This window comes from Melozone crissalis, unplaced genomic scaffold (genome assembly GCF_028551555.1).
Source record: "Melozone crissalis strain CALT ecotype California unplaced genomic scaffold, PUWL_Pcris_2 ptg000038l_1, whole genome shotgun sequence".
NCBI classification, from domain to species: Eukaryota; Metazoa; Chordata; class Aves; order Passeriformes; family Passerellidae; genus Melozone; species Melozone crissalis.
Genome location: NW_026535816.1, coordinates 6,952,714 through 6,976,990, shown reverse-complemented (window position 1 = coordinate 6,976,990; position 24,277 = coordinate 6,952,714). Strand labels below are relative to the sequence as shown.

Sequence of the window (24,277 nt, the reverse complement as noted above, 5' to 3'; positions counted from 1 at the left end):
CATGTGGATTGATTAAAATTAAGCAGAGTCATAACATTTAATAAATGCAGTGTGGGCCTTTATCAGTTACATTGTGCTCAGTGCTGTGGAGACTCAGAACGCGGTGTTTAAAACCCTGCTCTAGTAATTAGACTCAATAAATGAGTTCAGTGGTGACTCGGTCAGGTTTATAAAACAAGGTTTGCATACAGCAGCCTTTACTAACTGTGTTACTGGCTGGACAGGGTGATTTTAGAGGTGTTTTCAACCTTAACTATTCTATGATTTTCTTGGCTTTCCATGTGGGTTTTGATCACTCGGGAAGTCACCCTGTGTTCCTGCCAGAGCTGATCAGGAAACTTCTTGAGCAGAAAACACGCGGAACACACCGGGGACACCGAGTGAGAGCTCCTCGGGTGCTCAATTCGAGCAAAGAAAAGGCGCCAGGCCCTTCTGGGTAACTGCTGCCCTTACTCCAAGGCTGTGATCGAACGGGTGCATGGGAAAAGTACCAGACAAAACGCACTTCGGCTTTTAAACGGGGAGAGAGGAAGGCGTCAGTGTGAGGGGAGTGGTGGGGGGCGGGTGTCGGTGCCGCGGCCCAGCCCGGGCAGTCCCAGCCCAGCGCGGGGAAAGGCCGGCGGAGCGGGCAGGGTCGTGCCGGGCAGGGAGGAGCGGTCCGGGCAGGGCCGTGCCGGGCAGGGCCGAGGCGGGCAGGGAGGAGCGGTCCGGGCAGGGCCGTGCCGGGCAGAGAGGAGCGGGCAGGGCAGGGCCGTGCCGGGCAGGGCGGAGCCGTCCGGGCAGGGCCGTGCCGGGCAGGGCGGAGCGAGCAGAGCCGAGTCGGGCCCAGGGCGGTCGGAGCGCGGGGCCCGCCCGCCCGGCGCGGGAAGCGGAAGCGGCGCGGCCTGGCGCGGTGGCGGAAGCCGCTCCGCCTTTCCGGAGCGCGGCGTGCTCGGAGCCATGAGCGTCCCGGCCTTCATCGACATCACCGAGGAGGATCAGGTCAGCGTCCCTGCCGAGCGATGGGCCCCGGGCCGCGGGGCTGGGCCGAGCCGTGCCGGGGTAGCCAGCCCGGGCCGGGCCTGCCCCGCCGGGCGCTCCGAGAACTCTTCCGGGCTGTTCCCTACAGAGACCGAGCAGACGATTAGAGAAACTTGAATATAGTGGCTGAAAGATAACGCGGTGCTTGCAGTTCCTTCTTAATGTTCCGCCTCTCTGGCACTTCGTTTTCATGGCTCCTTATTTAGGAGAAGAAAGCGGGTTCACATATGGACATTACTTGGGTTTTGTGGAATTCTTGGTACTGCAGACACGAGAAGGGGGAATTCTGTGTTTGAGTTGCTGCTTTGTTATGCCTTTGGCTTTGTTGCCAGTGTCATTGAAGTACGTATGTGTACATACATGTTTATGTATACACAGTGTGTGCGTGTACACATTGGAAATGTGCAAGAAATAGACACATGGCTACCCAGCCCAGTTTTCACTTGCCATGATGCCTAGTACAGCTCCATCAAGTAGCTGGTGTGAAACATCCTCAGTACAGCAGTTTGTCCCGGGGCATTTAGCTTTTTCTTCTGGTTCCAAAATGATTTGACACTGAACAAGATGTAAATGTCACAGCAGCCTCCTGGTCACAAGTGCCAAACGTTGTATGGCCTCAGATTGTTTCTGAAGGGTTATGGTTCTGCTGGTGAAGCCCTGAGTTATCATGAACAGGCATGTTGCTGAGGGAAGGGTATTTTCTTGGTGTGGGTTTAAGTCCTAACAGTGTAAGGCAGCTCATGGCATTATAAGGCTGGGCTGACTGGGGCTTTCCACCCGGTTTAGTGGGATGTTCCTTGCCCGTGGCATAGGTGTGGAACAAGATGATCTTTAAGGTTTCTTCCAACCCAAACCATTCTATAATTAGATTAGAAACTGTTGTGAAGTTGTGAAGACAAAGTTCTGCCCTCTCTAAAGTCCCTTAGTTTATACCTTTTTTCTTTTCTAGTGAACAAGTAACTAAATGGTTTCAATGTTTGATGTTTGCAGAGGGAGTAAAAGAGTAAAACTTTATAAGAAAGTGTCTTATAAAAACTTACTAGGTCTGCAGTGCAGTACCCAGTTAAGTGACACATTGACACTGTGAGAAACAGCTCCGTGACCTGTTCAGTCACTGGCAAAACAGCAGGTTCAGTATGTGGCAGAACAAAAATCTGCAAAAAGTTTAATTGCTTTGACTTTGTTATTCACAAAACAACTGTTTTGTTTTCTGTGTGTTGTCTTTCTCTTTTTTAAGGCTGCAGAACTGCGAGCTTACCTGAAATCCAAAGGAGCAGAAATCTCTGAGGAAAACGCTGAAGGTGGCCTTCATGTGGACTTGGCACAGATTATTGAAGTGTGTGATGTGTGCCTGAAGGAGGATGACAAAGGTTTGCATTTTAAGTCTCGCTGGTTTTGCTGTTTGTTGCCATCAGTGCTCTCAAGCAGCATCAGTTGGCAGAGTTTAGAGATGTGTAGCACTAAAACACAAGCTGTGCATCCTCATAAAACTGGAGGTGCACATTTCCATCTTTGCCCTGGAATATTTGCATGTACTCTGCCCCTCCTTTCTCCAAACATCCAGCACTCTTTGAAGAAGTCAGAAGCTGAGCTAGACTCTGCTTGTAATGAGGGCATAGAGACTTGTATGCAAAACAGAGCTTTTGATGCTCAGGTGTCATTTTGGGGAATAGATAATGTTTTCCATATGTAATGAATTTTGTTCTTTTTCTTTGCTTGGCTCGTAATTGGGCAGACTGAAAAGAAAACACAAAACTGGTGTGGTTCTGTTTGGAAAGGATGGAACACCGTGCATAAAACAGGAGCTGGGGAGGGTTTGTAATACACTTCAGTGTTCTTGAGCACATTTTCCCTGTGGTCTGGGTATCTTTTGAGCTCCTGGTGAAATGTTTTACTGTGCTTGAGCACTAGGTGTTACTGTCCTCACTGTAGAACTGTGGGCAGTTTCCTGGATGTGCAGGAGGAAGCCACTGTGTGGAACCTAGAGTTCCTCTGATTTCTCCTGTGTGTAAACAGAATTCAGAGCAAGGGTGATATCAAACACCACCTTCTGTGTTGGCCGTAGAGTGGTAACTTGTCTTACATGGAGGTTTGTTGGTGTAAGCCCACCTGAGCCAAGTGCCTGGTACATTCTGATGAATATCCAGGTTGGCACCTTGGCACTTTCTTTCTTTTACAATTCTTGCTCATGCAAAGTGGTAATTCTATCAAAAGTATGAATTGCTATTATCAAAAGTATGAATTGCTATTATCAAAAGAATATCCAGCCCAAGGTAGCTACTGCTTGCTGCTTGCAGTTTCCAACAGCTGTATGTTTTGGTTGATGCAGATGTGGAGAGTGTGATGAACAGCGTTGTCTCTCTGCTTCTCATCCTGGAGCCTGACAAACAAGAAGCACTGATTGAAAACCTGTGTGAGAAGTTGGTGAAGTTTCGGGAAGGAGAGCGCCCGTCTCTCAGACTGCAGCTGTAAGTGTTGGGCGGGGCAAAGTGAGACAAAGAAATTCTGCCTCTGAAGAGGAAGGATTTTCTTGTATGTCCTTCAATCAAAGTGTGGGGTGTTGCAGGAAGCACTCTTTACTTTCTGTTCGCTGTCATAAAATAGAAGCACCAATTCTTTTTTCCATGGGTGTTCCAAAGTGAAATTAATATGCATAGTTTTCAGCTTTGCTGAAAATGATTGCAAAACTGGAAGCTGTTCCAGTTCATGGATGTAAGGTGCTGCCAGATGCTTTGTCCCAGCCTGTGTGTTAAAAGAACACTGACATGCACTCAGGAATGTTTTTTGGAAGCTCTGTAACTCCGTTGTTGGTTGTTTGTGCTTTAGCCTGAGCAATCTCTTCCATGGCATGGACAAGAACACTCCTGTGAGGTACACAGTGTACTGCAGCCTTCTCAAAGTGGCCTCGTCCTGTGGTGCCATCCAGTACATTCCAACTGAACTAGATCAGGTAATTGAGTGACCCTTCAAGCTGTGGCCTTTGTATGAACCATGCTGCACCTGAATAGTATTCAGAGCTGATACAGACCATCTCTTACAAATTGCCAGAGCCTAGGGAAGTGGCCATGAAGCTGATTAGAGAGATGCAACACCTCTCCTGTGAGGGAAGGCTGAGAGCGTTGGGGTTGTTCAGCCTGGAGAAGAGAAGGCTCCAGGATGCATTTAAACTTTAAAGGGGGCTCATTAAAGAGGGAGAGCAACTTTTGACATGGGCAAATAGTGATAGGACAAGGAGCAATGGGAGCATGAGAATCAGAAAACCTTTGTGCAAGATACTTTTACTCCTTTTCTGCTTGGGAGAAAATGGGGAGAATTTGTAGTGCTATTTTAATCTTTTCCTGAATGCTTCTTTTTCACTTGTATTCTGTCTAGGTCCGAAAATGGATTTCTGACTGGAATCTGGCCACAGAGAAAAAGCACACTCTCCTGAGACTGCTCTATGATGTCCTGGTGGACTGCAAGAAAAGGTACAAGAGACAAGTCATACATACTAGACAACTCTGTATGTTGATGTACTATAGGTGAGCTGTAGGGAAAGTATTTCACACAGGACTTGTAAAAATTAATCTGTACTGATAATTCAATCCAAATACACTTCTGGGTTTTTAAAAAATACTTTTAAGCACTCTTGCATTAAACCAGTGTTCCCAATAACATTAAAGTTAGTAGTGAATTAGCTACAAACCAAAGACTCCCAAAATAACATTATTCCTTTCTATAAATAATCATCTTAGGGCATTGTAGCATTATGCCAAGTTTATTATTTAATTGCACTTTTGACATTTTAGTGCATGGCAGTGCTATCTCTTACTTAATTATGTGGGAAGGCTTATCAATCATGGCTAACAGAATCAGTCTTTTTATGTAAACATTACCTTCAGGACAGAGCTTTCCACTAGTCATGGAAATTAATGTCCACAGAATACCTGCTTGGCCATTTTGAATTATTATCCTGGATCATAAGAGGCATCTTTGATCTAACAAACTTGGCAGACCACTGTCTTCTGGCATGTAGAGTAATCCAGTGTGTATGGTGCCTGCAAACTAATGCAGGTCTGAACTGAGAGCTGTCATCAGTTTATCTTACAGAAATGATGCAGAGGATTGACTGCCCTGGCCAGGGCTGCAGTGATGGGCTGCTGCCCAGTGCTTTGGGTGTAGTTCCTCAACAGCTCAAACCTACTTAAACCTGTCCCTGCACTTTGGGATGGGGATGAGGGAGGTGTGTGTTGCTTCCCCCTGCCCTTCCACTCTGTTTCTGAGTTATTTTTTCAAGGTTTTTTTGATTTTCATAGGGAAGCTGCATCAAGCCCCCTCCACTGCTGACCCACAGTGGTACTCGAACTGCCCGTGTGCATTTTCAGCATTTGCATAACCTTGCAGTGCTGCAAAAGGAAATTCTGTCCTGAACTCTCTGCTCCTGTCCCCTCCAGCTGCCAGTACCTGTGTGTGTTGGTGCTGCTGTGGCATTTGTGTCACTGCACAGGGGCTTGGCCTGGGGACATGACCTTGCTGGGGGTTTAAAAAGGCAAGTGTGAAGCTGTCACAGGTGGAGAAGAGTTCCACCTGCCAGGACAGTTGGCTTATTGTGCCCTGCTGGAATTGTAGCCTGGAAATGCTGCATCAGCATAGCAGGATCATAACCTCAGTTTAGGGATGACTAATCCTCATGGAGTAGTTACTCTGTGAGCTACATTACTGGGAATTCCTGTTTGTAACACTCAAATGCTTTTGCCTCAATAGTTCTGTATGGCAGATTTCAGATGGTCAGAATTAGTTCAGAAATGTTAGTCACAGATCTTTTCCATGGCTTAGTGCTTACCTTGTTTCAGAAAAATTACACTGATGACATTCCTGCTCTTCCTCACTTCCCATCCTGTTGATTTATTGTGATATTTTAACTGCTTTCATTCCCAAACTTAATAGCCAACTATTTTTATCAAATCAGGGGATTAAACTTCTAGTTTTTGTTTCCACTGCCCCCAGTAACCTTGCTACTGAATGATTTTTGCTTGCTAACCATAGGTGATTTTTTAACACAGCAAATAAAACCTTCCACAAACCCTGTGAGACTCCTGCACTCGCTGTCCAGGCAGTGTTTCAGGGCACTTGCACTTCTCTCCAGAAAAGAAAACAAGAAGTGACCCTGGCACCTTTGACCTGGTTCAATCTCCTGGATCAGTGGGCAGTGTTTGCAATAGTATGGGAAACTCACAGCAGCATTCCAGCTGGAGCACTCAGGAATGCTGCTCTATCCAGCAGTATGGGAAGATAAGTGGGAACTGAAAAGGACATGATAAAAATCATACCTCAGTTATTGTTGATTTAAAATCAAGGGAAAAGAACTAGATTGTTGAAGACAATTGAATTCTTTTGTTTGCTTGATTTCTGTTTTAACTTTGGTCAGTGTGGCAGAAGAGATGGTTTTCTGTAGCTAATTAGACTTACTCCCAGTGGATCTCCAGTATTGGTAATTAATAGATTGGTAGCTCCTAAAGAGAAAATGTGCAGAGGTTGTGTGGTGTCCCTTTTCCTGCAGTGACAAGTGAAAGTTTCTTGTATCAAACCTTTTCCAGCCACCTTGGTGCAGTTTAAAGCTGGTCTCTGCTGGAAGGACTCAGCAGCTTTGGCCCTGCCCAAGTTAAATTCAAACAGGTCTGGCAAGTCTGGCCATTAATTCTTGTAGCAAAAAGCTCAGCATGTCAGGCACCTGCAGAGTAATTGTTTCATTTCATTTCAGTTCAGTTTAATATCATGTAATGTAGAGGGACTCAATTCCAGCATCTCACTAAGTCTCTGAATGCTCTGCTGTGGTTTTTTTGTTCCTTTTATCTGCCATCATTTTTAAGCTCTCACTGGCTTTTTGTCAAGTTATGCATCTAAACTGGCAAGTGGAGCCAAGAGCACTTATTCAGGCTGTTTTACTAGAAAAAATGTTCACATTTGCACCTAAGGTGAGACACAAGCAGCTGTGCTAAAATAGTGATCAGTATTAGTGCCTAAACAGCCTCATTTGAAGTAGGAATCTGACACTGAATACAGGACTGCCATAGAATATAAAGGCTGCCATATGAATAAAATAGAATGTAAAGGCTGCCATATTTGCTGAAGTTCACAAGAATTTAGCACACAAAGTTTGGGAGTAATTGTCTTGTAGCATTCTGTTGTTTCCTAGAAAGAGAAGTGAAAAATTCCACTCTTTCCCCACTTAAAAAAAAAAAAAAGGCAGGGAATTGAAAATACTGTTTGAATTTAGTTAAATGATAGTTTTCAATTTTTGCTGCTAAGGGAAAGATTAAGAGAGGAAAAAAGGTGCCAGAAAACTGTAAGACAGCTCTGAAGTGCACAAGAACAACTGCTGGAAAGCTTTCATTAAATAAGGAATTGTGTATTAGGTTGAATAGCACATGAGCTGAGCCTCTCAGATTAAATATCTGTATGTTGCCATTCTTGTATTAAAGTGGTCCTTTGTCTCCTAGAACATTTCATTTTGGTAAGATTTCACCAGTGCTAAAATCATAGTCAGTCACAGACTGATTTACATGCAAATGCTGCCTAAATTAATTTTTTTTCTTTTCACTGATACAGAACTGTGGGTTCATCGAGGTCAGTATTGGTCACCAGGGTAATACATAAGCTGACCTCTTTAATGCTGGAATTTTAAAACAAATGTTTCACTAAAGCTTATATCCCTGAATATGGTTCTGGAATGCTGGGATCTATAGAAAGTGTCCCTGCCTGGGGACAAATGTACATCCAGATTTTGTATGATACTGGGTGTTGCCCATCATGTCTTAATATTTGTGCTGCACATCTCTCAGATCTGGTCAATTCTCTGAGAACAAACTTCACCCTATGGAGTGGCTGTCAGGCAGTGGTAGGGTGAGATTTCAGATAATACCCATATAGAGACACTGTTCTTGTACTGCAAAAACCATTCAGCCCCGTGCTGCTGTATGGGTTAAACCTCTGGCACAGCACAGAGCATACTGGGCATCTTGTGTTGGCTTGTTCTTCCCTGTGCAGGTGATGCCATTGGCCTAAGTCACTAATGCAAATGGAAATTTTATTCTCCCAGTGTTTTGTTTTCAGGAAGATTGTGTGTGCTTTTAGAGCACGTGGGATAATTTGGTGTAAATTTTGCAACAAGCATCAGCAGTTGCTGGCCTTGATGGTGGTAAAACTGTGAAGTGAAAATAGATCAAAATCTGTTAAAATGACCCAGTAACAATCTCAGAGCTGGTTTGCAATAGTTTTGCTGTTGTTTACAAGATAATCTGGGCGGACAAGGCTGTAGGTTTACTCTTAGAAGTTGTTTGTCCAGAAGCTGTCTGTCTGTCAGAGCAGTGCTGGAAGCTTCACAGCAGCCTCAGCCAGTCTCACTGCTGGCTGCATAATTTCATCAATAAAATGAGCAGCTCTCACTCAGAATACTTGAAGAGAGAATCTGTGAAAGAAGAGAGCAGCTTTTATACAGTCATTTTCCTGACCATAAATATTCTTTAAGAGATGCCATTTTACATTTGAAATAAACTTTGCAGCGCTACTTATTGCGCAATGATTAAATCCAGATGTGCACTAGAGGAGCATTCTAGTGAACCATATAAAGCTGTTCCTAGCTCAGAAAGCTTTTTCCATAACCAGCAGGTAATTAATCAGTTTAAGAGAATGAAATGAAGGGTGAAGATAAACATTTTGTAGAGCAAGAATTGAAAGAATACATCCAGCTAATTTGTTCTCTCCACTAGAATTAAAAGGGGTCATCTACATCTTTTTCAAATGTGATTTAGTTTGACCTATAACATCATAATGGAATTAACTTTAATTTTTTTTCCATAGTGACACTGCAGCAAAAGTGATGGTGGAGCTATTGGGAAGTTACACAGAGGACAATGCTTCCCAGGCTAGAGTTGATGCTCACAGGTGAGACTGACTTCCCGGTTTCCTTAAAGTAACTTTTCCTCAATTGCCAAATGATTTTGATCCCCATACTATTGAGAGGTTCAAATGGCCTGTCAGCCCAAGGGCCCTGCCTGGCCTCTTGTGTAGCTTTGCTGACTCAGTCAGGAGTTTGTCTCTGCAGTCTGCTGTAGGTCTGGCAGTTTGTAGGCACAGCCAGCTTTATTCCAGTGTGCAAGGGCACAGGAGAGTTCCTGGTCACTGCTGAGAGACATCAGCCTTGGGTAAGGACTTGACATCAGCTGTGCACTCAAAATCTGTACTGGAATCCTTTATTTCAGATGGTTTTACTTTTTGCCTGTTTTATTATCTGACTGTGAGCATTCTTTTCAAAGAAAGAACATTGTTGCTGTGCTCTCTGAGCAAGTCTAAAGGATGTGAACTGCACAGAAATAAGCTTACCTGTTGAACAAGCTGGGACTAAACTGATCCATAACAGTGCATTTTCCCCACTGGCCAAAATGAGTAAATGCCTTTTGATGTTCTAACCATCATGGTTTTTCTTAGGAATTAGTTCTTTAGGTTGTGCCAGATGTGCACTACCATTAGTTCTCAAGGGAGTTGTTTACACTTAACCATGGAGGAAAAGCAGGATGACTCCTTTGGAAAATGAGTGTCTGTGCCTCAGGGGGACCTTCCCTGGCTCCCCTACAGCAGCCTGTTCCCTGTGAGAACTCATGTGCCCAGGGCTGTGTCTGCTGTGGCAGAGCCAGCCCAGGCTCCTGATGTGCTGCTGAGAAAAGCTTTCTTTGCAGTTCCTGCTTCTAGGCTGCAGCTGCAGCTGAGAAATCCTGGGCCTTGCACTGTTGGATGTTGGGGTTTTTTCTGTCTTATGTCACATATTCAAGTGTAATCAAATCTTCCAAAACAATTCTGTGAAATTTTAGGAGCACAGTAAAAGTACCTTTGTTCCTCCTAGGAACAAAGGCTATGCTGGAAATAAATGCATAGATGAAAACTGTAGGGTGATCTGTGGTTTGACCACCTGGCACATTTCATTTGGAATACTGGACAAACTACTTTAATGCTTCCTGTTCCTTGGTTTTCCCATCTGTAAAACCGAGTTTAAAACTGGAATGTGACATTTGTTACTTCTAATAATAATTGAAAACCCTTGTTTCCTAGAAAGCAAGGAAGAACAAATTGAGTTGATCTGAGTCATAAAGATGTGAACTGCTTTGAGAGTAAGCATTTTCCTTTTCTCCTCAGATGTATTGTACGAGCATTGAAGGATCCAAATACCTTTCTCTTTGATCATCTTCTTGCCTTAAAACCAGTCAAATTTTTGGAAGGAGAACTTATTCATGATGTAAGCAACTTTGTTTTTAGTGAGATGGTTTGATAACAGTAGACTGCTTTGTTTTAATGTGTCTTTTGAAATCCATTAGAACAGTTATCTGTGTCAGTAATCCTGAGCTGCAATGTGCTATTTCTTTTACAGTCTTGAAAATTAAAATTGCATGTGAAATGTTTCCCTTTCAAAGTTTCAGAAACTCAATTAAAAGCCCTGCCCTCACTTGAGTTCTGTAGCAAATTTTAAGTCTGGGGAAAGGAAGTAAGCTCAGCACAGACTGCCCACATCTATTGCCAGAAGGCAGAATTTCAGCTCTTAACAGCTAATTTTTCTGTTCAATACCCAGTTTCTGTCTGCATCTGTCCAGCCTGCAAAGAGGGAAACCAAGATAATATTTGAACTGTTCTCATGTTTGTTTTCCATCTTTTAGCTTTTGACAATTTTTGTAAGTGCTAAACTAGCGTCCTATGTCAAGTTTTATCAGAACAACAAAGACTTCATTGACTCCCTGGGTAAGTTTTCAGATCATTACATTTCTGACTATTTCCATGGTTTAAGGTGTGGAAGCCACAGAGTAGTTCAATTTGAATCCATGTATTGAAGCAAGGAAATTACAAAACAGATCAGTTTGTAGATGATAACCTCTTGTAGACTGAGCTGGCCATCTAACCATGGTTTGGTCTCTGAAAACAAGCCGGTTTATGGGTTTGGAAGAGAACTGTGGTTTTACCCACAGTTTTTTTCTCTTAGAACTCCCCTCCTGAAAGGTTTAACACATTCATACACCAGGCTAGGCCAGAGATCACAACTACATTAAGGAAACCACCAGCTTGTATAAATCTCCTATTTTTTTTAACGATGAATAACTTTGTAACAGCAAATACCTCTGAGCAGTGAGATAAAAGCATGCAGATTGTGTGTGTGTGTGGCTGCTTTGCTGATGCATTAGAGCCAGCGAGCCACAGTCTGTCCCAGTTAATTTGTTTCATCACATGAAGCATTGTGATGGAATGTTAATGTCAGCACCCTCTTTATTTACACACTGTGGAAAAAAGGAGTAGTAATTAACACTTTGACACTCCCCCGTTGATGTGTAATTGACTGTTTCAAAGGAGCACTGGTTCATAAGCTATTGCATGCATTAAAATTACGTTTTTTATATTCCAGCTTTTTAGGACAGGGGTCAGTGACAATGCAGAAATTGCTCAATGATGCAGATTTTTTTATTACTGCATTAAGGTTTTGACATATTGGTAATGAATAAATGTTTCCATAAAAATATGATATTTTTTTATAACTTTGATTTTCAAATGACACTTAAACACTGCCTTGGATGCATGTGAGGAAAGCCATGGTTTTGCCAAAACAGAGTTTAGTGCAGCTTTTTAACACATGCATTATTTTGTTAAATGGAGTGTGATGCAATTCTTAGAATAATTGCTCTCAGAGCTTTAAAATGGTGGTACTTTGGGTATTAAAATGATGGAAATACCAATGGGATTTTTTGGTGGATATAGCAGCAAGTTTTTGGTAGCTTGTAAATGTGTCTGTACAGGAGAAGTGTATCTTTAGTCACGTGTATCTGAACATGAGTTAGGCAAGCACCTTATGCTTTTCTTTCTCAGGGGAAAGTGGGTTTGGGGTTTATATTTTAGGTACTTGTTCACAGAAGTATTTGCTGAAATTACTGTTACACCAACATTTGAATACATTTATGGAAGATCAATTACACATCTATGTAGCATTAATTGTGTTGTGTTCAGTGGTTGTGGTTTCTTCTGCCTCCCAGTGTCTGTGCTTCTCTCCATGAATTAATTCAGTGTGTGAACTTTCAATATATCTAAGATTGATAAAATCTCAGTAAAATCCTTAGATACCTGTGCAACTGTTTGGAAAGACAGTCTTACCTTCCACTTATGCTGATTTCTCTATGGTGTGCCCAGAACCTCTCTGTGTCTTTGAGCAATGGACAAGCAGAGATTTGGAGTTAGCACAGATGGAAATGCTGGGAACTGAGTGGCTCAGCCGTGGCTTTGATAAACAAGGGCAGTTTGGTCTAGACAACAATGCAGTTTTAAGATGAGGCATTCAAAAATTATCTAGTCCTAAATGAGATTTAAACCGTGCTTTAGACATTTTTGAAAAAATAACTTGCCAAATTTTAAAGGCTGTTTAGAACAGGATTCCAGTGGCAGTAGAGCATGGGCTGTAGTTGTAACCCTTCCTGGACCAGGACCAGTCAGAAGTGGCCCAGGAAAGCTGTGCAGAGCAGGCTCCCACAGGCAGCATCAGTTTGTTACAATTTGTTGTTTTATTAATGCTGACAACTTAGGCCAGCAGTAGCATTATTTGTGTCAACTGCATCGCCCTAACATGGCCACAGTTAATCTGGCATTATCAGCAGTCTTCTTCGCAAAGTTAATCAGCATCTCATTTGCATTTGTTAATTAGGGTTAATGTGTGCTAATTGATTTTTTGATGCTTGTAGAGTTCCATTAAACCCAGTTAGGTATAGTTGCTGGTGCTCCTCATTCGTATGAATTATGGTGATCTCGTTTTTGTTGAATCAGTGCCAAACGGGGAACCTGCATCATAATTACAGCTAATTAACACAACATGATGTCCTGCACTAATGTGCTTCCCTGCTAGTGTTTGGGTGTTATAAATTCCAAACTTACATATTTACTGAAGCTATGGGAATGTTTATAATGTCATTCTAGAACAAAAAGAATGACACTCATTTTTAAGAAACTTCCGCTGGATCTTAGTTGGTACCTCATGGACCTTGGCACTAAGAAATGCCTTGTTTCATTTCAGTGACTTAACTTGCTTGACCTAGATGTTTGTCCAGGAAAATGGTCTCTGATTTAGGCATGCAAGGCCTTGGCTCAGTTCCTTGTGTTGGCATTTATGCAGCCATGTAAAAGCTGTAGCCTGACTTCAGTATCCGTTCAGCTGGTTTTAAACAGCAAGTTTCGGAGCCACACTGGATGCTTACATGAGCCTCATGATGCCTTTTCTGCTGTGGACAGATAAATTCAGTGCAAAATGCTTTCTTCTGGCACCACAGTGTTCTGCTCTGGAACCATCACTGTGAAATTCATTTTCCAGAAACCACAGGAGAGTGAGTGGTGAGGCTCTAAGATTGCTGGCATAACCAACTGTGGATTTTCCATTTTGTTGCATTGCTGTTCTTCTTCTGAAAATTTCACTTGCACTCTTCCCACTTCAAATTCTGTCTAGGTGATGTTTTTATTGCTCTAAACCCCAAAATTTTATAGATAATACATTTTTGCTAAAAACAGCTGAATCTTGATGAATTCACAATGAAACTTGCCATTTTAGCAAAAGACAAAGCAGATGCAGGATTTGGTATTTCACCTCAAAAACACTGTTGACAATGCAAAGTAGAATATATTTCAATGTGAAAAAAATTTAAATTATTGGATGCATATATATTAAAAATAACACAAAAAGCAAATGATTTGTATGATTTACAATTAAATCATTAATTAAACTATCATCACTTTTCCTCAGGCTTGTTGCACGAACACAATATGGCCAAGATGAGGCTCCTTACCTTCATGGGAATGGCTGTAGAGAATAAAGAAATCTCATTTGACACAATGCAGCAGGAACTCCAGATCGGGGCTGATGATGTAGAAGCTTTTGTCATTGATGGTAAGAACTGTGGTTCTGCACAGAGTGCTCATCAACAAGACCTTTATCATCTTCTCAGCTAATGTTAAATTTTAAGAACAATATTAATTTTGATTCCTGTGCTTTTTACAAGTTAAAGCTGCACAACTTCATGTTTAAAGACAGGCCCAACTGTTGTGTTTGAACCAGTGTTTTTCTTCTCGGTGACAGGAACTGTATCTCCTGTAATTCTTCACAGGACTAATAAATTGTTTGCAGGTTTAATTTGTCATCTGGTTTTGTTTGCTGTCATTAAAACAGGATGTGTTTGTAGGGGAGAGAAGTTCATAAAATCTGCACAGGATATTGCTTTAATAGATTGGCACCAAACAATAGGATTCGTGCAGGACCTTCATATTGTTACATCATTTTGCTTTTCTGCCTACTAGACCATTAAAACCCATAGCAAAACAGATTGAGTGAACTGCTGAGTTCTTATGTTTGTATTGATCTCATTTTGAACCATTTTTGTGCAGTTTAATTCCTTTGCACTATCATGAAAACGTTGCTCAAAACAGCATTGTTTTTTGCAGCTGTAAAGACAAAGATGGTGTACTGCAAAATAGATCAGACACAGAGGAAAGTCATTGTCAGGTAAGACAATTCTTCATGGCATTTTGCAGAACTTCATGTGTTCTAATTATTTCACTTACATTTGTAGAATATTCTAACTAGAAGCAAGGCATTGTTCCTAGCAGTTGCTGCTAGTTAAATAGTTGCTATTTATCATAATTTTATTAAAGCTCACACTGAATGTGATTAGCTTATTTAATGAAAGAGTCCTACTTTCCAGGACATTTCATTTAATGACCTACTAGTGACAGGAATACTAATGACTGTTGTTGCTTTAAATATTTGGGAAGGCTACAGAATTCTCTTAACTGGTGAGGTGAAGCCCTTTCTAGAGAGAAAATTGGAATTTTCCTATTTGCTCATGAGAGTAAAGTAATGCTGTGGAAGAATGATTAGGTGAGTGTGACATCTCTAGTAACCTTCTCCCAATTTTGTTTTACTTCTCCAGTCACAGCACACATCGGACTTTTGGAAAGCAGCAGTGGCAGCAGTTGTACGACACTCTAAACACCTGGAAACAAAATTTGAATCAAGTGAAAAACAGTCTCCTCAGTCTCTCAGACACCTAAGAATTTTTTTTTTGACCTAGTAATATTGCTATAGATGAACTTTATTCAAAACTTTGATAATTTGTGAATGTTTCCAAAAAAATGTATGCAATTGGCCTAAAGAAGCTAAATAGTCTAAACTGCCACACCAAGAAAGAAAAAAAAAAAAAGAGGCAATAAAACTAACATGGGAAAATGTCTTCTGTTGATTTTCTTACATAATCAGCAACAAGAAACTGGCAATATTGGTTATGTTTCTTTTGTTCATTTTACAGTATGGGGACCTTTCTTTGCAAGAGGTGTGGGGAGGAAGGGAGGGAGGTCAGAAAAATAATAGTGCAAGTATTTTTAAAGTAAGAGAAAATTTCCCTTCAACATAAGAGAGAAGAAATGTGACCCAACAGAAGTGAAGCTTCATGAAACCAGATCTGCTGCCTTATCTCTGTAATCATACCTGATCCTTCAGTGTTGGAAGGGACCTCACTGATACAGAAACTACAACAGATAGACTTGAATAATTTGGCAGTAAAGGTGAGCAGAAGATTTTTCTGTTCTTCTGCCACTTAGAACTGCTGGAAGTAGTTGTAAATGTTTGCAGAACCCATTGCATCCTGAAACAGTTGGAGGTGATTTTGCCTGAAAACTGAGTGAGCAGTCTGTCAGAGAAAATGAATTGAACTATTTCAGCCAAAACTTCTGAGGAGCAGGAGAAGGGTACAGTTAAATATTTAATTTTACAAAACATACATAAAAACATTAACTGATGAACTTTTTAACTTTGAGCAAAGCCAATAATAACTTGAATTTGATTGCAGAACCAGAACTAACATTAGGAGTAGGAATTGGATACATTTTGGAACATAAGAACTGTTAACATGTTATATAAACATGAAACTACACATATATACCATATTCTAGGAATACCTCTACAATCTGGGCTAGGGAAGTGATCTGTCTGTGCCTAAAAGCATGCTTATCTCCTGGTGCTCATCTTCACTGGCCTTCTTCATATTTTCTCTTTCTTGCTGAATGAAGTCTCTCCAAATTCAGTAATTTCTCAATTCCTCCTGTTTGGTTTTGTATACTGGAGTTCCTAAGAGAGCAGCTGTCCTCATCTTTGAGTGCTTTGTCACTTCTTGCTGGAGTGACAAAAGCAGCAAATCCTTCTTTAACCTGACAGGATACAAATGTTAGCAGTTGATTACCCAGTGAAATTCACATACAAAGGTTCAGATTGTTGGATTCCGTTGAGCATTAAGAGAGGAAATGTTAACAGGAAAATGAATCAATTGGAGAAAACACATTTATTTGAAGTGTTTGCCTTGTATTTCACTTAGAAAATTTGATAATGACACTTACACTTTTATAAACCAAACCTTAACATAAGACTTGGATCAAGAGTGTGATTTAAATAAGACAAGCTTTTATTAGAATGCAGATTAGCAAAATAAATAGCTTAATTAAAGAGTTTAATGTTGCAATTGACATTTCTATTGCTAGGCAAGCATTTGATTAACAAAACCCAAAATCATGAGGTTTATAGTGTTAACTCCCTCTCCACTTCACTGTGTGGATTAGAAAGCAAACATCAGTAATGCACAGTCTGTAATAGATTGGTTTTTTTATGTTAAAGATCTTTTTGTTCTTTTAATAGTTTTAATTACTCTTTGATGTATTACTTTTAGCTACTTCACATCTATCCCAGTCAAAGACAGATGGCAACACAGTAGGGAAACAGTTTTTTTGCCTGATGAGCAAAACCCTTGCGTTTGAATGATGAGTTTTCCACCTGTAGTGTGGGATTGTGTGGCTCTTGGGGGAGCAGCATGCAGCACCAGCAGCTCCCCTGCAGCACTGGCTCTGTGAGCTGCAAGGTCACCTCTCAGACTGCTCCTGAGCAAGGATTACAAGAGGAGACCTTCCCCCTCTGCTCAGTCATTTTTTAAATATTGGGCAACTGTCCCCCAGCCAGTTCTACGTCTTTATCAGACCTACTTTTATTTTAGCACATTAATTTTGTGCCAAAGCTTACCTTCACTAGTGTATAAGCATTTCTTAAAGTTTAAAATATGAGCAATAAAATGAATGCAAATTGTTCACTATTGCATTTGTAACAATGCAGGCTGAAGGTACTGGTACTTCAGGTCAGTAATGACTGGCATCTCCCTTGTGGTGAGGAAGTAACTTCTCCATTTCAGCAGTGAAAGTTTCAGCCTGTAAATTCTCTCATGCTTTTCCCCAAGGCCTCGGTAACAAAGAGATCATACTGCACTGCAAGCCACTAGTGAAAATCCCTATGGAATAAATAGCATGTGGGGCTGAACCTGTCCTGTGCTGAAAACTGCATCTTTAAACTGACCTGGGAGTCCTTATTCATCTTTACTGTGGTACTTAAGCATGGACAGACTGATGTTTAAAACAGTTCTTAATATTTTTACTAGAATTCTAAGTGCACTTGTAGAATTTCTATAATTTTTATCCCTTTCTAGAGTATTGTACTGTGACTGACTGAGATTACCCAAATTGTAGAAGGCTTAAGTCTGCTCCAGTTGCAATCATACATGTTAGTCAAAGCAAAGGAAGCAGCTCCCAACAGCTTGTTTATCTTGGTCATTAAAATGACAAAAAGTTGAAAACAGAAGGCATTAGAATGACACCAAGACAGAAAGGAAGGAGTGCATTATTGCAGGCTGAGATTTCGTAGATTAAGGATTCAGAAAATCTAAGGTGAAACCAGCAAGGCACTGTTCTTGTCCATCTCTGCTTTTTCTTAGCTAGCACAGCAGGAGCTTTAGTTTGGAGGTGACAAAGTAGACATAACCACAACCAGATAATGAAACACAGCTTTGCTTCAGCTGTAGTTACGTGGTGGAGTTCACTCAGCTCCTGGTTTCACCTCTGAGAAAAATCAAGAGACACACAGTAAATACCAGCACTGTGTTTGGTGGAAAATGCAGCCCAGTGTCATTCACAAGTAGAGCCAGGCCAGGAAAGTTGTGTGATTTCAAACATCAGTCTTGTGAATGTCAGGGATTGTGGATGGCATCAAAACTGGATTATCTGCTGGTCAGCTAGCTCTGTCACTTGAGACCACAGTACACCTCATCCAGAGACAGCCCTAAATACCTGAGAAATAAAAATACCTCTAGAACTGTCGCAGACATTTTTTCATAGAAATCTTTTCTTTCAGATTTCTGCATCTTCTGGGAAGCAAGGGCCCCAGGAGAGAATGTAAACAAGTGTTATCAGCTGCTGTAGAATGCAGTAAGATGCACCTGTGATTTGTTCATGTTCCCATGTTTATAATTAAGGGCCAATCACAGGAGCAAGCTGGGGACAGAGTCCCTGGACACAACTTTGTTATAGATTCTTTCTTTCTATTCTTAGCTTAGCAAGCCTCTGCAACTCCTCTCTTTATTCTTATTAGTATAGTTATAATGTATTATATATCATATATCAATAAATCCAACCTTCTAATCAAGAAACAAGATTCTCGTCTTCCTCTCTCACCACCCCAGTGACCCACTCAAGTCGCTGTAATATAGAACCTCTTCTAAAAAGGAAAGGTCAGCTGCAGCTGTAAATTGCTGTATCACTTTTGAACCATACATTCAACATTGGCTCAAATTCTAATAGAGCTGTTCAAGCTCCAGAGTCGAACACATATCTGAAAATGCAGTGATGAGGCATTGGGAAACAACAGGTTTTTACATGTTTGTGTAATGTTACCCTATAAAATAACATTACTCTAAATAGGGCATCATCACATAACTAGTGTGTGATAAATGGATAGGCTCTAATTCACAGATGTGCTGAATTTTTATTCTTCCATGGATTCTTTTAAATGACATGGTCTTATGAAGTAATAGAGGAAACAGTGTTTTTATACTTTTACATTCCACTATTTCCCCCTTTTTTTTACTTTAACTTCTACTTTTACTGTAAGTGATGATTTTTATTAGGGTACACAATAGACTAGCCTCTTCCTCCCCTCCCAAACAGACTGGTTAGCATCTGTTTGATTCATATGCTGTGACTTTTTCCTGCTGCTTTCTATCAACCTTAATTGTGAAAAATGGTGTCTTGTTGCCCTTTTGATATTATTTCGGAGATTGACTCAGCCTTAAAGTATCCAGATGGGTACAGTTGTACAAATATCTGTGGAATTAGCTCACTGAGGTCTGGTCTGCAATATTTTTAATTGACTTACATGTTCTGTGGGAAAAGAAGAATCATAAAAAGCCTTTGCTGCAGCATTCCATTCTTCACTAGGCTCTCCCTGGTGGATACTGGAGGCATTCAGAGTGTTGGCAGCTCTGTTCAAACTGCTAGAACCTGATTGACAAAAAGGAAACGGTAACAACTGCAATTTAGTCTCCAGGCACTAATTGTGAATGACTAAACTGGTTTACCTCTGATCTTAAAAAATCAAATATTTTTGTTTTAAATCCCTGGATCTTTGTTGTAGGTTTTTGCCCTTCTTTTTTTTTTTTTTTTTCTTTCACATGCTTCATTTATTTTTTTCTCTAAAGATGAGGTATATTTCTACTTTGATAAAAAATGTTTTCTGTCATTTTCACATATTAAGTTAATGACAGAAAAGTGATTTATAGTAAGTGTATGTATTCTAAATATTCTAACTGAATATGTTTTTTCAAACACTATTACTTTAAACTGACTGTCTGATAACAATAATAAAATGCATAATTAATGCCATTATAACATGATATTCCAGGGTGACTTGTAATAAAAGAAGACATGAATGCAAAGCTTTTCAGACAATCAGAAACCATTTTTAATGAGAAGCCTTTGTGTTAATGGCTCTGATGTTTCAGGTGGTCAGGCAATAGCCACCTACTAAAGGTAGGAAAGGCAGGTGAGCAGATTAATTACAGACAAGTATAAGCCTCCAGTCCTTCAGAGGCTTCATGCAGCACCAGCAGATTCTGCTGCAACCAACATCAAATTCCTTGCAAGGTGAAAGCACAAGGATTCTGTCACAGTTCTCACAATGCAAACGGGAGCTGTTCTGCCACTGCACAGATGCCTGTGGTTCACTGCATTGACAGTAAAACCTTGTTTGGCTGTGAAAATGCAGCTACCTCGTGGTCATGTAACAATTATTTCAGAATACTGACATTTTCTCTTGGGAGGAACAGGAAAATGGTTATGTGTTTTTCTTTTCTAAGCATCTGCCAGGAAGATCTTTCCCATTCCCAGTTCTTTCCTTCATTCACTGATGTGGAGTGTCTGCTTTCTGGGAGCCAGCATATAAATAGTAAAGTGCACTGTGGTTAGGCAGTAAAAGGAATTCCCTCAGATAGATTTACTAAACTCTTTCACCAATTCTCTTCACCTCTAGCTCTCCCATATGCCTAAATGGGTTGTGCTCCAGTCAGTATATAGTATAGCATACAGGATATAAATAAAAAGATTTAAAATGTAGGTCCAGTGCCCACATGGATTCCACTGCAGGTCTGCAAACAAAACAGCCCAAACCCCAAGCACAGCAATCACTGAGAGCTGCAGTGACTTGTGGGAGCCCTCACAGGGAGGTTCTGCAGCATTCCCAGATGGCAGCAGCCTCCAGGAGGGACCTATCTCAATTTGGCAGCATGAGGCACATCTGGGACACAGACCAAGACCCTCACCATGAAGATTTGCTGGAATTCAACTGAGGTAACTCAGCTGAGGGACTGGAGTTAGCTGCCCACCAATTCCTTTGGATGAATCTCTGAGTCACTTGGAGTTCCAGCACTTTGCATGCAGAAAGGTTTCTGATGAGAAGAGGAGGAGGAACTCACAGGGAAGAAATTTAGATAGCTCTGTTCTTACAGAAAAGATACATGCAGAACATCATGGAACTAGGCATTCATTTTATTGAAACAGATACCAAAATTCACATTATTCAAAGAAATAATGTGCCATCTGACATCAGGATTCTGGTACCTTGCTACCACTACTGCTGTTTTAGGCACAAAGGCATTTCTGAAACTGAACTTCCAAAAATGTGCATCAGAACATAAATATCCATGAGCAGGAGACCAAGGACAGAAACAAAATTACCTATAGAGCTAAATTCATAACAGAGCAATGTAAAGAAACCAGACTGCTGGGTTTCTGTCTGCCACTGGCTGCCAAACCAAGGATTGGAGTCCACTCTGCTCTTGGTATGTTCAAGGGCCAAAGGTGAAAACACTGCACCAACAAAAACTCTATAGACACAAACACCCTGTGCTGTGGATCCTGCTCTGTGGGAAACACCCAGGGCTCCAGTTTTGGGGTAATCTACCAGCTCATTTTATGGCAAAAGAAATCTAAAATACAGTTTTTCCACATCTCAGTAATGATTTAGAAACCCATGGAATAAAGTTCATATTTACTATTTTGTATGTGCAAAATATTGCACAACAAATAATAACCAAGTGTCAGTAGTAGGACATTAAAATGCTCCTTGAGCACCTCAAGCTCCATGTTTTCCAGAGCCTGTCAGAATATAAAGTCCTTTCACACACTCAGCACATTCAGATGATTTTAATGGTCCATCTAAATTAGAGATGTACAATAAAATAAAAAAGTAAATTTCTGTAAAATCCATTCAAAGAAGCATCTACTGGCTCAAAATCTACCCTGATTCTGACGCAAAATGAGAACACTGAATAATTTGCAAAAGCTGCTCAATGTTTTTCAGATCCATGCAGAGCCCTGATAGAATATGTTCCACATTAGGGTTAGAAATGCCTGTCAAAATTCAGTTTGTCATTGTACTGCTGTTATTTTACAAAGAGAAATATGAGAAAAAAATATTTAATCAACGAATTGATTGACAAGCTAACAAAAGCTGTTCAGTTGCATTTATGACATAAACAGAGCAATCTCACCTTTTTATGATATAACTAAAATGTCAGGCTTACATTTTCCTACACTAAGCTTAGATACAGACATTTCACCTTCTAATAATTTTTCTAAGCACTACATGGTTCAGAACATTAATGTTTATATTTTCTTACCTTGTCCTGCTTCTCCACTGTCCCCATTTTCACTGAGATCTTGACTCTGTGTGTTTGAAATAATGTTTGTGCTTTCCACTAAGCATGGTGGTTTCTCTTTCAAAAGGGAAGGCTCCTTGGAAGCTGAAGTCCACGTAGCTTGACCTCTCATTTGATTTATTCTTGAACAAGAACTGAGAGCTAAAAAATTCAAGTATAGTGGAGTTTTCTCAGCTTTTTTATCTGAGGTTGGAAGATCAAAGGATGACCCTACACTTATGTTTACTAAATTTCCAGATGTTCTCATGGGTAAAGAGCATGGTTCTTTCAGGTGACCCTCAGCAAGCTTCATTCCTGGAACTGTTCCACTCAGTGAGTCTTTTTTCTCTTTTAACAATGTGTTATTTGTTGAAGCATTAATCTCCAGGGAATGTCCAGTTTTCATGGAGTGTATCTGAGTACCACTGCTAACATTTTTGTGTGGAATTAGTTTATCTGGACATGCCCTATCTGCTGGGGGGTTTTTGTGAGCAATTTCGACACCATCAGCCTTTACTGGAGATTTGGCTTCAGCAATGGAAGTCCACGTGTTTGTAGCATTCCCTGTTTGTTTAGCACTGCTTTGTTCAGGTTGATTGCTGTGCCTGTCATCTGCATTTACTCCTCTCTCAGTTTTTGGGGGGCATAAATTCAAAGTACCTAAGAGAGACTTATTATCTCTGCATTCTTTTGCAGCAGCATCATCAGCACTTGTGTTATCACAACAAACAGTTGGTGGATGTTGAGCATCAGCTGCCAGAACACCAGTGCTGTTCATGTTTCTGGCATTGTCATCATTTCTGCCTTCAGCATCTACGTGTGTCTGTTCCAGAGGAAGTTTATCTCTATGTAAACCACTCAGATTGAAATTTTTTTCTGTTTTATGTAATCCACTGCCTACAGAATTGTCACTATTCAGCAAGCTGCATTTTTGGTATTCTGCGTGAGAATTCTCTTTAGTATAAGGTAGGATGCCAAAACTTAACTCCTTAGCTTGGTGGTTGTCTGTATTTCTGTCATGCAGCGCACCCTTCTCAGGGCAAAGAACAGCTTCAGACTCAGGCTTGGGTGCTTCAGGTGTAAGGACACTTTTGTTGTGCTGTCTGGTGTCTGAGTTTGCAGCTGCCTTGGCACAAGCTGATTCACCTGCAGCATTGCACAGTTCTTCCTTGCTGGTGTCAGTCTCCTGCCCTCTGTTTTTCCTGTCAGCACTTACAGTCTCAGCACTGCCCAAAAAGTCCTTCCCTGTTTGTGTGGGGTGTGCTGCCAAGGGCTCAGTGCTGTCCTGTGCCTTTGGATCTGAATCTGCATTGTTTTCATCTGGTAATGTTCTGTGTGCTGCTCCCTCTGCCTCTCTGCATCCAGGGCCGTGCATTTCCCAGGTGTGTCCTTGGGTAATTAAATCAGTATCTGTGCAGAGGGTGCTCCTGGGAGAAGCCTCCCTCTGCTTTACTTCACAAGGGCTAGCAACATTAATTTCATCCTTAGAACTGTTCTCAAGAACTTGGGACCCTGTAGAGTGAGGGCATTCTCTAGTTAGTGACTGATAACCCAGAGGTTATGTAATGCTTTATTTTTACAGTTTAGAATTTCCTAAGAGGTGGACTCAGCATTGATATCAATAGTGATATCTTATATTACACACACAAGCCTGTCAAAAAGTTACTGAAGGTAAGTATTGCACTGTGGTCACTTGCAAAATATTTATGAACTGAGAGAGCAGAGAATATATTAACATTCTGTAGATTTTAGGTACGACCATTTAATTCAGAACTTAAGCCCTCTCTTGTCATATACTACATCTGAAAACATTTATCCTTTCTTAACAAAACTACTTATCTCTATTATCCATGGAAGATTATTACTTTGTTCTCTCTTTAATTCCTCAGTGCTTGAAGACTGGTCCCTTGTGTTTTTTACTTCAGTTTCTTCTTCACTTCCACAATTACCATATTTTCTTATTACGGACTGCATAAACTCATGTTCTTTCTGAAAAGCCTGTATTTCACTATCTTTTGAGTGTTCTTGACCACTCTAGCATAGGAAGGAACAAAAAACCATAAGTATTTTAGTAATTTACTATAGCCACTGATTAGGTAAAAAGTTCAGTACTGAGATTTAAAATTAATTTTACATTCTGATGGAAAACAAAGACC

At 40.8% G+C, this 24,277-nt stretch overlaps 2 protein-coding genes across 2 annotated transcripts in view; one reads left to right on the top strand and one right to left on the bottom strand.

The window, feature by feature from the left end:
• The first annotated feature begins 875 nt into the window (after positions 1-875).
• Positions 876-15,276, top strand: EIF3M (eukaryotic translation initiation factor 3 subunit M). Its single transcript, XM_054283605.1, has 11 exons — positions 876-981; positions 2,258-2,390; positions 3,350-3,488; positions 3,847-3,970; positions 4,393-4,487; positions 8,860-8,943; positions 10,189-10,288; positions 10,704-10,785; positions 13,811-13,954; positions 14,506-14,566; positions 14,994-15,276. Exons 1-11 carry the CDS (start codon positions 940-942, stop codon positions 15,112-15,114), a joined length of 1,125 nt encoding a protein of 374 aa, XP_054139580.1. The 5' UTR covers positions 876-939; the 3' UTR covers positions 15,115-15,276.
• Positions 15,277-15,444: 168 nt separating this feature from the next.
• The window catches only part of CCDC73 (coiled-coil domain containing 73), a 49,169-nt gene continuing 40,336 nt past the window's right edge, over positions 15,445-24,277 (bottom strand). The window contains exons 15-18 of the mRNA XM_054283604.1: positions 23,987-24,155; positions 22,104-23,633; positions 19,304-19,428; positions 15,445-16,266 (exon numbers count right to left, since the gene is read on the bottom strand). Coding sequence (XP_054139579.1) covers positions 16,087-16,266; positions 19,304-19,428; positions 22,104-23,633; positions 23,987-24,155 — 2,004 coding nt within the window. The 3' untranslated portion in view covers positions 15,445-16,086. The remainder of the gene's footprint in view (positions 16,267-19,303; positions 19,429-22,103; positions 23,634-23,986; positions 24,156-24,277) is intronic.

Bases quoted from the DNA above. Each gene is read 5' to 3' on its own strand.
- EIF3M (XM_054283605.1), top strand. From the start codon at position 940: ATGAGCGTCCCGGCCTTCATCGACATCACCGAGGAGGATCAG. The intron at 3,489-3,846 runs GTAAGTGTTGGG...TTTGTGCTTTAG, and splicing joins CCGTCTCTCAGACTGCAGCT to CCTGAGCAATCTCTTCCATG. The intron at 3,971-4,392 runs GTAATTGAGTGA...TATTCTGTCTAG, and splicing joins TTCCAACTGAACTAGATCAG to GTCCGAAAATGGATTTCTGA.